This window comes from Magallana gigas, chromosome 4, assembly GCF_963853765.1.
Source record: "Magallana gigas chromosome 4, xbMagGiga1.1, whole genome shotgun sequence".
Taxonomy (NCBI): Eukaryota; Metazoa; Mollusca; class Bivalvia; order Ostreida; family Ostreidae; genus Magallana; species Magallana gigas.
In genome coordinates, this window is record NC_088856.1 from 1,619,829 (window position 1) to 1,633,752 (window position 13,924).

Sequence of the window (13,924 nt, forward strand, 5' to 3'; positions counted from 1 at the left end):
GTGTAGAGTAAGTTCCAGTTCAGATCAAAACTCTGATGTTGAAGTCAATTCTCAACAGGTTCAATTTTCAACGTGTCGAGGTCATCAGAGTTTAGAAAAATCTTTCTTATACCGTTGAAAAATGACCCCGGGTATAAATTTCACGATTTTGGTCTCAATTTTCAACGTTTAAAAAAAACGACCCCCGGGTCGATATTCATCGTTGAAAAATGACCCCCGGGAAAACAACAAATGATTTTACAATATTTATTTTAGGTGTTAGAGTTGACATTAACAATGCATTTGAAACTTAAGGTTTGTACATTCGAAAGCAAACAAACCGATATAAACTACATGTACCGGTAGTTAAAAACTAATTTTTCATCGTTGGCCAAAAAAAAACACAAATAAAATAAAGTGGATTTTTAAAGAATGACAAAGGTTCTTTGAATATGTAAATATTATGTTTGAAATACATATAATACAATGGGAATCGCTATATTATTTATAGATTTTTGTTCAGTATCGCAACAAAAACATGAAAACAAATTTGAGGATCACTGAAATAATTCAGAATAATATTTCAATGTGAACTTATTGAGTTGGGTATTGTTTAATTAACCATAAGCACATGTACAACAATAATAGCAACATATTAATTGATATTAAACCACTTTGCACTGATCAAATATAAATATTGATGTTTCTAGTAAATAAATATTAATCTGGAGATGTTCCCCTAAAAATTATTATTTTTCTGTGTGGAAATTAATCATACCCAGCATAAATATGTTCTTATTTTCCAATCAAGACATAGTGTTTATTTACTGTAGTTGTACGGACTGAATCACATCCTGTATTCTCTTCTGTGTAGCAGTTTGTATTTTGTGGAATGGATATTGTGTGAGTGACTGTTGGTATGAGTATAGAGCAGCCTGGAGGTTCCCTGTGATCTGTTGACAAATTCCCAGGATCCCCCATGAGATGTCTCTTTGTAAACCATTTACATGCAGTCCCTGATCATGGTGGACTAGGACCTGTAGATCATTTAGAGCTGCTTGTGATAATGTTGTATCAATATGTTTGTAACACAGGAACTCTAGGAAGTGTAACATTACAATCACTGGGATATATAATGTATCACCTCTGTTCTGTTGAGCAGACTGTTGTTCTGGTATTAGTTCACTGATATAACAGATTTCAGTGTCAAGTTTGATATCCATTGCTACAGCCTGTCTCATCTTTGTAGACAAGGACTGTCCCCCTACAGCCTCAGTATACCTCTCTCTGTCTACATGTTTATACATCAAATATGGCTGTGCTAACTTGACTTTTGTTATCTCTATAACAGATAAAGCTTCCCTGTATCTGAGTGTCTTGTAATAAAACATGGCAATGTACAACATATCGGATATACATCCAAACCTGGCAGATAATTTCAGCATGAGACAGGATATTTTGTTAGCAATATATACATGTTTGTTAACAACTGCGATAGTGTTCATTTCATGTAATATAAATGCAGTATTTTTAAAGAAGGAGGATGACAATTTCCGTAAAATGGCATCTTGATGCTGATGCAGAGGAGAATGTACCAACTGCTCCACTATTTTTATAGCTTTTAAAAGTAAACGAAAGTCTGTGATAGAAATCTCAATTATAAAACATTGTTTGAAAAGTTCCAGATCAAAATCAACTTCAGACCTCATTACATTCTCATTTGTACAAATTGAAAGTCTAGGATTATACAGGATATCAGTGATGAAGGACCTGATAGAAGAACACCCTAACAGACAGGCAATACCTTTTTTGTATAATTCATGTAACTGTAAGAACAATCTGTTTTGTGTTGGGCCATGGACCTTTGCCAGAAACAGGTTGTTTTGTGGGATGAAAAAGTTTGGACAGATCCCCTCATACACCCATTTAAGGAGAAGTTTAAAGCATATCCAAAAACCAGCTATGAGATTTTGTGGACACCAGTGAGATAGTGTGTTTTGTTGAATCGCCCAAAAAACGGTTGTCTTCATGTGATAGGAACACAGCAGTTTATTGGTTTCTTCTGACTGTTGATTGATCACTTCTTATAAAAAACATTTCAACAATCCGTATATCAAAAACTGACTGTGGTTCATTGAGTACACAAGTTTACATTCTGCCAGAGAAAAAGAAAATCTCCACTGTAGGTTTTCATTTGGTCCTAATGGGTGTCCAATAGCTACAAAGTGACACCCATTTCTGACAATATCATGAACAACTTCAGGATCAGGCCATGAGTAACATCTGTCTATCCACGAGGAGGCAGACTGAGGCCAAAAGTCACAAACAAAACAATGGGCATTGTCATATTCTAATATCCCTGCTATATTACCACTACCACAGGGTCCATGTTCAGTAGAAGTAGGCATTGCTGCTGAACAAGTTAACTGTCTGTATATAGAACTAGATATATAGACTCTGTTCTTCATTCTGACTCATGCTGATTGGACTTCTCTGTATGTTGTTGGTGTCATTAACTGAAGTAGAGTGAATCCTGGTGGACTCTCAGAACTGTCAGAGAGAATCAAGATTGTATTGGCTGTGTTGTAATACTCAGACTGAGACTTGTCCATGATCACCCGGTGGTTGTTTGGCCAGAACATCCAGTCAATATCTGATCCAATCAATCTGAACCCTTCTGTGTAACTGCCACTCACCATCCTAATTCTCCCATCAGAAGGTGTCAGTCGTCTATCCACCATCTCCATGGTGTCCTCTGTCTCCCTCCTGATGGCGACCTGTTGTGAGGTCCCCACTATCTCACACATTCCCACAAACACTGACTCGGACATGTGCTGCAGTCCCTCACACCTGTCAATATCAATAACAATACATAAACATTGACAGCTACAATTTTTTTTTCTCTCTTACAGTATTCTTATTAACGAATAGCTAATTTATTCATTGTGTCTGCATTTAGATTTAAAAGTATCAATGTAGGGTGGTCCCTACATGTTTTTGAGCGTAGTCCTATTGTTAAAGCGTAGTAGAGAGTTTGCGACACAGGTACAACCGGGGGGGATTTATATATATATAAATAAACACAATAAAATCTCAGTGGTCGGCGAGTTATAGATAAAAATTAAATAAGAAAACACGAAAAACGTTCAATATAGCTTAAGCGCTTTCATTTTAAAATCTTCATTATATAGCTTCTGAAGATTTTAAAATAAAAGCGCTTAAGCTATATTGAACGTTTTTCGTGTTTTCTTATTTAATTTTTATCTATATATATATATATATATATATGTATGTATGTATATATATATATATATATATATATATATATATATATATATATATATATATATATAAATGGAGTGTATGGATATGTTTATAATTATGTTCACATGTTACAACTGCAGATTTTTCTCAACACTGTAATTTATGCAGTTCAGAGAATAAAGAAATTGTCATCGTCATTGCTTATAATTCATGTGAATTTTAGCAAATAAACAATACCGATAACAAAACAATACTTTGAAAATTCAACATCTGTTTAATAATATATTATCACATTGTATTTCGTATAAAGCTACTTATTCAATTAGTGATTGACACTTTTCGGACTCTGTGATTCAATTAAAGAGACAGAACGTGTGTAATTAACATTGTGCAATTATCTGTTTTTCATATATAGGACATCAAAGACTCATTGAATTTATTCAATTATTCTATATCTGTGAATCTTTCACTCAGTCTACTTAATCTCATCACCTGTCAAGTTTACTCATTGTTCAGATTCTTATATATAGTTATGTACAATTGTCAATAGTCAGTATGGAATACGGCGGACATTCTACCGACTCACCCAGAGTCTGATTTCGGAGGCCAATATCGTCCATATCCGTCTCGTTAGAAACAAGTCTGTTTGATTGTTATTTCATGAAACTGTTGCCATTCATGAGTCTCGTCCAATAAATTCGGAATTCTGCATCAATTGCCTTTTATTTTCCTGAAATTGCATCAGTCTCTCGACAGAGGTCGTGCTACATAAGTTTCGCTTTCACATCTGTAAGCGAAACTTGTGTAGCACGACCTCTGGTGAGAGAATGGAATTCGTGGACCTTCGGGAATACAGCACACCTATCTATTGTTTTTACTTTACGACTCTAAGCGCCTCAACCTTATTTCTATTACCCTCAACGTCAATAATCCACATATATGTCACTTTATTGCTTTTATATTCATGCTTCTTCATTTGATAAAAAAATTATTTGAGCATAATTAAAAGAAAAAAAATCGACCACTGAAATGAATGGGTCCTGAATCCATCCTAAAAATACTTTTAAAGAATAAGTTTCTTTTGATTTATAGTATTGATTTATTAATATGGAGTCTAGACCCATAATGGGTCAAATTTGTGATTTTCACCAAAAACATTTTACTTTATTAATTATTGTCAAAGAGTTAGATTTATTCACGCGTACTCTAATGTGACAACGTAGCTCACTGTGATAGGCGGAGGATCGTAGTCCGTACTTCTCCATGAGATAGGGAAAGTTAGCTACTAGTAACTGGCTACTAGTAACTGGCTATGAGAAGTAAGAAAACCTAGCTACTAGTAACTGGCTACGAGATAAAATCAAAGTTGGCTACTCGTAACTGGCCACTAGTAACTGGCTTCGAGAAGTAAGAAGAGCTAGCTACTAGTACCTGGCTACGAGATGAAAGAAACTTGGCTTCTAGTTACTTGTTACTGTCCATGTGAGAACACATACCTAGGATTTCTATTTGTGTTCTTAAGATGTACATTGCACTATATCACAGTCATTTGTCAATATATCTCAAGTAGCTGTATGTATTAATTGAAGATAAATGCCAGTCTTGGTAAAATCAACATTCCTTCAAGTCATCCACATAATATTACGACACCATTTCTCAGATATCTCTCTGAATGTAGTCAGCTATTTGTGCATTTTGTTACAAATATCTTTATTTTTCGGCGGTTTTGTAAATATATCTCAAGTAGATAAATATATAGATTGAAGATATATGCCAGACATGCTAATATCAACATTCCTTCAAGTCAACCACATAATATTACGACACCATTACTCAGATATCTCTCTGAATGTAGTCAGATACTTGTGCATTTTGTTACAAATATCTCTATTTTTTGGCGGTTTTGTCAATATATCTCAAGTAGCTGTATATTTAAATTGATGATATATGCCAAACATTCTGTTATCAACATTCCGTCAAGTCATCCACATGATATTACGACACAATTACTCAGATATCTCTCAATATGTAGTCATCTACTTGTACATTTTGTTGCAAATATCTTTATTTTTTGGCGGTTTTGTCAATATATCTCAAGAAGCTGTAAATTTGAAATTGAAGACATATGCCAGACATGCTATTATCAACATTCCCTCAAGTCATCCACATAATATTACGACTCAGGTACTTAGATATCTCTCTTAATGTAGTCAGCTACTTGTGCATTTTGTTACAAATATCTTCATCTTTTTGTAGTTTTGGCAATATATCTCAAGTAGCTGTATCTATAAATTGAAGATACATGCCAGTCTTGCTAATATCAACATTCCTTCAAGTCATCCACATAATATTATGACACAATTACTCAGATATCTCTCTTTATGTAGTCAGCTACTTGTGCATTTCGTTACAAATATCTTTATTATTTGGCGGTTTTGTCAATACAGTCAATTTTTTCATATCTATTACAATTTAATGCTATGCTATGGTATGCAATTTTAGTGATATGCTATGAGATTTTAAATCAATGCTATGAGATTTGGATGCTATGCTATGAGAAATTGAAATGAAGGACATGCTATGGTACGCTATGATATTTGAACAAAAACGCCTCCATACACAGAAGAGTTTTGCACATATGGAAGTAAAATGATAAATGCGAAAGTTAATCATTTATCCGCAATGTGAGCATTTATTCCTCCAAAGAACAACATTTATTACCGAGTTAAAATCATGTTGTATGGTATGCTATGGTATGCTATGACAAATGAGATTATATGCTATGGTATGAGATTCCAATGCTATGCTTTGGGATTCAATGCTATGCTATGAGATTTCAATGCTTTGCCATGAGATTTCAATGCTATGCTATGCTATGGTGTATGTTGTAAAAGATATGCTTGAACTGACTGTATAACTCAAGTAGCTAAATATATAGATTAAAGATATATGCCAGACGTGCTTATATCAACATTCCGTCAAGTCATCCGCATAACATTACGACACTATCACTAAGATATCTCTCTTTATGTAGTCTGGTACTTGTGCATTTTGTTACAAATATCTTTATTTTTTGGCGGTTTTGTCAATATATCTCAAGATGTATTTTTTCAAGGATGTCAAATGGACTATTTTTCAACCCACAGACATCTTGGTTTACTTTTTTCTAATGATTTAGGTTGGTTTCAATATATTTATAATATAGTAAACAGTGCATACAAAAAATTAGGACTTTTGAAAAAACTATATTTTACTCTAGGTAGAACTAATTTATCAATAATGTATATCACGTTTATTAGACCAGTTCTTGAATATAATATGCTTCTGTAGTATGGGACGGTTGCAATATGTTTGACATGGAGAGATTAGAAAAAGTTCAATTAAGTGCTGCATGGATTGTTACTGGTTTACCCATTTTAGCATCTACAGAATCTCTCTCACAGAAACTGGCTGGGAACCTATAGCCAGTCGACGAAATAAGGCTAAATTAATAACCATGTTTAAAATTCATACAAATCAAGTACCCGAGTACTTGAGCAACATTATTCCTCCTGTAACATAAAATAACTCAATATATCACGCAAGAAATAGCGAAAATTATAGTGTTCCAATCAGCAGATTAGAACTTTACAAAAAAATCTTTTGTACCTGACACCATTCGGAAATTAGAAGTAACGTCTCTCAACATATTCAAGAAAAACATTACTGAAAGTATTCCTCAACCTCCAAAATATTATTCTTTTGGTAAGTGCACTATTAATACTTTACGTACCAAGTTGAGACACAACTGTATTTTGAATTAAGATTTGTATAGAAGAAACATTATTGAATCATCCAATTGTAATTGTGGTCAAAAAGGGGAGGTTTATCACTTTTTTCTTTGTATGCAAGAATTATGTAAATGCTACAAACAATCTTTTTGAATTACTTTTTAATAGGCTTGAAGAAACAATTTCAATTAACTCACATTTGCCTCTTTGGGGTAGTGACAATTGTCTTAAAATACAAACTGCTTTATTTTTTCAGCAGTTCAAAAGTTCATTAAAGAGCCTGGAAGTGCCTTTTTGCTTTTGCTCTTTATACTGTATATTAACGTTATATACTATATATTTGCAAGTACTTTGTAAATGCATGTCTATGAATTTAATAATCATAAAGTCAATAGCTATAAGTAACATGTAATAATACTATGTCAATTGTATACATTGTATGTATTATCATTAGGAGAGGAACTTGTAAGTTGTAAGAACTTTGTTTCCGATCCTTGTGTGTTATTTACACAATAAAATATGTTCAAATCAAATCATTCCTTATTCGCGGGTTCATTTATGGCAAGCTCCTAAAAAAGTGGAGGGGAGGGGGGGGGGGGGGGGCAAATCCATGAAATTTCCATTCCATTCCATATAAAGTTAAGAAAAGTACCAGCTGCCAAAAAGAGGGGAGGGGGAAACACCCCACTTTTTAAATCGCTTTCTTTCTTTCGTTTTTTCTTTTTTTACTCATAGTGTCAATATTATTGACTCTATATTATTTAAGCATCGAATCATTGTTTTTTGAAAGATATAGTCTCATAACTGCAGCGATATGTGCATACAAATTGAGTAACGCGCGCTAGCGCGTTATGAAAAGTTGTTTGCACACACCGCTGCAATTATGAGACTATATCTTTCAAAAAAATAATGATTAAATGCTTATATTTACATTTTTTTTAACTTCTTGCCTTGTCTGCAAATGTCATTTATAGGTCAACATTTATGTTATATCCTAAGGGTAAGTTCATATTAATGGAAGAGCCACTGTAACAGCCACAAACGTGAACTTTGATTATCGTTTGTGACGTTGCATTTTACAGCGTTCAACGTTTGTGACGTCATAATGAAACTAGTCAATCTAACCTTTGAGTACCCTGTGTGCAGTGGCGTAGCGTACTATAAGGCAAAAAGGCAATTGCCTACACATAATTTTGTAAAGCAAAATTTAAAATTTGTGTACAATTTTAAATTTAAAACAAAGCTGACATTAACTTTGATTAGTTAAAAAATTATAAAACAAATCGAAAGCAGTAATTGTCATACTTGCACAGGGTCGGTTCTTTAATTAGCATTAGAATTATACTTCCGATTTAATTTCTTTTAAACTCGAGGGAAAATGCAAAAAATTAACGATTTTTTTCATCCAAAAACTAAATCCTTGGAGAATGAAACTCAGAGTGACAGTCAACCAGTTACCCAGAGTGCTGGGCCCTCCGAATCTATCAAGATTACAACCCCATACAAAGACCCGTACTCTCTGAAGCCGTTATCCATGACTGATACAGAGAAAGTCGAGTTTCTAACAGCAAAATGGGAACCCTTTGATGTTTCATTCCCGGCCAAGTATGTATATATTTAGTATATTTATGTTAAAATTCACACGCACTTAGTTTATAACTTAACTTTTGACATCAAACGTAAACTGTACATTATCAAAATGGGCGGATCCAGATATTTTTCATGGGAAGGGGTGACTCTCCAGACATAAAACAGTTTTTTTAAGAAAAGAGGTAGAGTCCTCAACTTCATCTCCCCACTAAATCCGCTCATAGATTTAAACATCGGGAACAATGTCAGTTGTTTAAAAAAAAAATATTAGATAGGCTTATGATTAATCAAGAATATTTAAAATATCCGTATTAAAAAAAGGAAGATATGTAATGGTTCATTTTTTTTGTTTGCATGTTTCTTAGGCCGAAATTATATGGGGGGTTTTCCAGAAGGTGTAATCAAATATTAGATTATTTTGAATTTCATAATTAGTACTAAATGAATAGAACAAGTACCGGAAATGTAAATTACAAGCAAATTATAAGAACCAAAAACTGTTTTCAATACACCGTCTGATTATGTATATAGAAGATGAACATGAATCGTAAAATTTTAAACGGGGTATTTTTTTTTCTAGGCAAATTGGCAGTTCCATGAGACGACTAAATAAAGATGTTCTCATTCAGAACTCTTGGATGAGGTATTCAGTTTCTGTAGACGCCGTTTACTGTGCGCCTTGCTTTCTTTTTTCCAATGATCCTAAAGAAAAAACGTTTAGTAGAACACCTGTATCTGACTGGAAAAATTTTGGTTCGTTGATATTAAGGCACACTCGATCTGGATCACCCCATAATCACTGTATGTCCTTGGCAGATCACTTCCTGGCAACCGAACTCCAACAAAAAAAGAGCATCATAGACCAGATCTCTTCAAAACACCACGAAACTGTCCAGAAAAACAGAGGAATCCTCCGGAAAATAATGAGGGCTATCGCTTTGTGTGGATCGCAAAACATTCCACTTCGAGGGCATACCCAGGACGACAGTAATTTTTATGCGATTTTGACATTCTTGGCACTAGACGACAAAGACCTAGCAGAACACCTGAGCAATCCCTCCACTGTTATGAAATATACTAGTCCCGATATTCAAAATGAAATTGTCATTCTCCTTGGGCAACAGATTAGAAGTAAAATTGTGAATGAATGCAACTCTGTTAAATGCTTTTCTTTAATTGCAGATGAAGCAACAGACAGGTCCACTGCTGAACAAGTAGCTATCTGCGTTCGGTTTTATTATGAAAATGTCATGAGGGAGGAATTTCTTGGATTTGTTAAAGCGGAGTCTACAACAGGAGAAGCCCTTGCAGAATTATTTCTTAGGGCACTGCGAGAGTTTGGAATAAGCGTAGAAAATATGGTAGGTCAGGGATATGATGGCGCGTCAAACATGAGAGGCTGTCGCAAAGGAGTTCAAGCTAGAATTCGAGAACTACATCCAGAGGCAATTTATGTTCACTGTCATGCGCACTGCTTAAACTTGGCCATTATACATGCATCGAATGAAATGATGATAAGAAACATGATGGACACGGTGCAAGAAATAAACTTTGCATTTTCGTATTCTGCAAAACGTACACACCAATTCCGAACTAGCTTAGAGGCAACACCACATGAGCTTGAGAAGCGGACAAAGTTGAGGGAGCTATGTGAGACTCGCTGGTCAGCTAGAGGTGATGCTCTTTACACGTTCCTAGCTAGCTTTGACGTGGTCGTTGATGCTTTATCCAATCTCATCGACGAAGGAGACACGAAAGCCCAATCCCACTTGAACAACATGCTTTCGTTTCCTTTTATCATTTGTCTGGTTACGGCAGAACATCTCATCCAGAGCACAACGCAGTTGTCGAAGTTGTTGCAGTTAAAATCCATTGATCTGGTCGAAGCAGTTAAGGAGGCTAATGTTGTCAAAGAGCTCCTACAATCTGAAAGGAATGATGATACCGTGTGGGATGAGTTGTATGCGAAGGCTGAAGCTATTGCTAATAAGCATGATGTAGTAATACAGAGTCCACGTAATGCCCAAAGGCAGCGACACAGGGTTAATGTCCCAGCAGATAATGTTCCCCAGTACTATAAACGGGCTGTGTTTTATCCGTTCCTTGACCACTTGGTTGCGGAAATCACTGATCGCCTTCTTGTGCCAGAGAATAGATTTCATGCACAGGCACTGATCCCTTCCAGACTTCAAGAACTCACAAACCAAAAACAAGCTGATATTGCTCAACATTACGGTGTCCATCTTCCGCACTTTAACCAACTGGATGAAGAAATCAAAAGATGGAAACCAGATGGCAGATGAGTGATGTTAAGCCTGATAACCTTTCAACCACCCTTGAACATACCAATCCTGTCCTCTTTCCAAACATCTATAAAGTTTTGCTCATCCTCATTACAATGCCCGTTTCCACAGCTTCTGCTGAACGCTCATTCAGTGCTATGAAGAGAATAAAGTCGTATTTACGGGCCACTATGGGACAGGAGAGGTTTTCTGGCCTTGCGCTGATGCATGTCCACAAAACTTTCAATTTTGATTACGACGAAGCCATCAGAACCTTTATTGACGCTAAAAAGCGCCGAATGATATTACAGTAAACATATGTAATATCAATCGACATTTTTTTTTTGCATGCATGCGATTGCTGTAAACTGTGTCTGGAACCCACGAAAAGCTAACCAAGAAGTTTTTTTATCACTAAAAACATATTACTCCTAGAAATATATGTACATGTGGCGTATCAGTTATGACTTATAAAGAAGTTGATATAGGTTGTTGGTTTTGTTTACAAAAACATGCAGAGTATGGTTAATGATACGGTGTATATTTCAATAACGAAACATATACGTTTGGTTTGCTTTTATTTCGAAATGAATGTAGTGATTGAGAATAGTAAATAAAATATTTTAAATATACATAATATTCCCTAAAAACACTCATTACTAATTTGTTGAAACTAACAATTTTTTACTCTCAAAAGTGGTATTTTTGCGTCCTTTTAAAAACAATTTCTAGGGGGAGGCCCCCCTAACCCCCCCCCCCCCCGGCGGGAGGGGGGTACCCCCTCCCGCACCTACCCCCTTCCGCGCTTCGCGCGTCATATTTGGGTCACGCTACGCCGCTGGTGTGTGTTACAGACTTATAACTGCAGTATCTTTTCACACACTTTACATGCAAAAAATATTTGGAATGTACAAATATAATGTTGTATCATGTATTATGTATAATTATTATGTATAACTTTCTTTAAATGTAATTACGATTAAGATTAAGTGCAAATCACACAATTTTGTACCCATATACCATTGTATATAAATTGTTTGAGTGAATAATGGTCAATTCATGTACATACAGCTGTCAAGATGGTATTAGATGTTATAACTTAGGGTTGCTTTACACAATTTACTAAAAAATGTCAATTACAACGGGTACTGCAAGAAATTAAACTTTTATTTTGCATAAGTTTAATTTTTTATTCTGCTGCTCATTTACACATAGAATATATCTTAAGCTGAAGTCTATGTATATATAACCTGCTTGTCATTTTCGATTGCTTTTTATTTAAGATAAATGAGATTAGATAAATCGGATAAAATATTAACTTCACGGATAGTTCAACAACAACTAATTCCCGGTTTATATACAAAATGACAAATTTATACAAGGATGTCACAGAAAAAAACGGCTTTATTAGTCTATCTTTTTCAAACCCCGAGTGTACCTGTACTGTTTGGGTCGCAAACTCTCTTGTTCGGTATTTTATTCAATACAATGGAACTACGACCAAAAAGATGTAGGAGCAACTAGTACTGTCAGATTTTTATTTATGTACCTGGTAACTACATATCATTGAAAACCTTAGGCTATTTTAAGCATGGGAATTTCCCTTTTACGGGTATTGATCAACTTTCATTTTGTTTTAACTTCCACTCAAATCTTGTGACTATAGTCAGGAACATAGTGCAATATTGTAAAAGTGAACTATTTATTATAAAAAGAAATATTTGAAACGTCGGGTGCCACCTGTGTCATATCATTGAAAACTTTATTTGAAAAATAATTCTATACTGTTCAGGCTAATCTATTCTGTCTATATTTCATATATTATTTATTTATTATATTAATTCTTATTCAAAAAATATTCTATTTTTTTTTCTAATCTATTCTACCTGTCTACATTTGAAATATAATATAAGATTTTATACACTTACATTCCTTGGTGGAGAGACTCCATTTTAAGGTGAACAATGTTTATGCTATTTATAGACTGGTAATTTTCAATTTCATACATTGTACCCGAGGCGTATTCAACAGAGCGAGTTCTCTTAAGCGCTCGCCAAAAATCCCTTCACCCGTAACACAAATTTTGGCGAGCACTCGCTTTGCTGAACACGCCTCTTTACCCTCTACACTTTAACTTCGACTGGGGTTGTCTCTATTGACTCAGTCAGAAATAGATTTCATTAAATATGTTATTTTTATTAAAGCTAAAAACAGCAATTATTTTATAACTTTTTAATTAAAATTAAACAGTTAGAGATAGTCAAATAAAAAAAAATTTCAGGCGCCCCAACGGCTTTAAACGTTACATTTATAAACTTCAAAAATATTTCACATAAATTTGACTCAAAGAAATCTCGAATAATGAAGATTAATGGCTTCAGTTTAATCAAAATAGAGATATTTTAACAGAACAAAATTGGTTTACTTGTTCGTTGCTATGTTTCAAAATTATTGCTTTTTAATACTCATAAATGATGCAAAATACTTCTGTTTAATGTTATTTTTTAATTTTTTTTATTTAATAATTGTTAAGACTAGAGCAGGAATTTTAATTTCTTTTAAAGTGATAAATTTGCAAGATACATTTTTAAAAAGTATTTATTCTTCAGCAATTCTTCGGCTTTTTCACGACGTCAAAAAATAAATCATTCAATACTGATATTTACATTCCCTTACTGATGAAATCAATTACCGTTATTTACTTAGATAAATCAATACCAATTGCAGATCACAGAGGGAGTAAATAAGTAACAGCAAGAACAGCTGTTTTATAAAAGCGGTTTAAACTGGTTATCACATAGACTGTTGAGTTGAGATCGATGAGCATGAAAATACATGTACATGTATAATCCATGGAAAATAACTCTTCAAATGAAATCAACTTTTTGTTGAATAATTGTAAAAACATAGTGTTTTGACAATATGTATGAAATATATTTTTTAACCGACAACATAGAGATCGATATCACTGTTTGAGAACTACTTATTATATGTAATTTACTTGTAAATTTATATGCAGTGATAAGTTGTTGCATTTAG

The 13,924-nt window shown here is 34.2% G+C and overlaps 1 protein-coding gene across 1 annotated transcript; it reads right to left on the minus strand.

Moving 5' to 3' along the window:
- Positions 1-232: 232 nt before the first annotated feature.
- Positions 233-12,867, minus strand: LOC136274328 (uncharacterized). The gene is made up of 2 exons (XM_066080847.1): positions 12,814-12,867; positions 233-2,829 (listed from the first exon to the last, which is right to left on the minus strand). Exons 1-2 carry the CDS (start codon positions 12,834-12,836, stop codon positions 2,454-2,456), a joined length of 399 nt encoding a protein of 132 aa, XP_065936919.1. The 5' UTR covers positions 12,837-12,867; the 3' UTR covers positions 233-2,453.
- Positions 12,868-13,924: the final 1,057 nt, after the last annotated feature.

Excerpts from the sequence above, each read along its gene's own strand:
- LOC136274328 (XM_066080847.1), bottom strand. The coding sequence starts at position 12,836 with ATGGAGTCTCTCCACCAAGGAAT. Across the intron at positions 2,830-12,813 it reads GAGTCTCTCCACCAAGGAAT|GTGTGAGGGACTGCAGCACA; the intron begins GTAAGTGTATAA and ends TGATATTGACAG.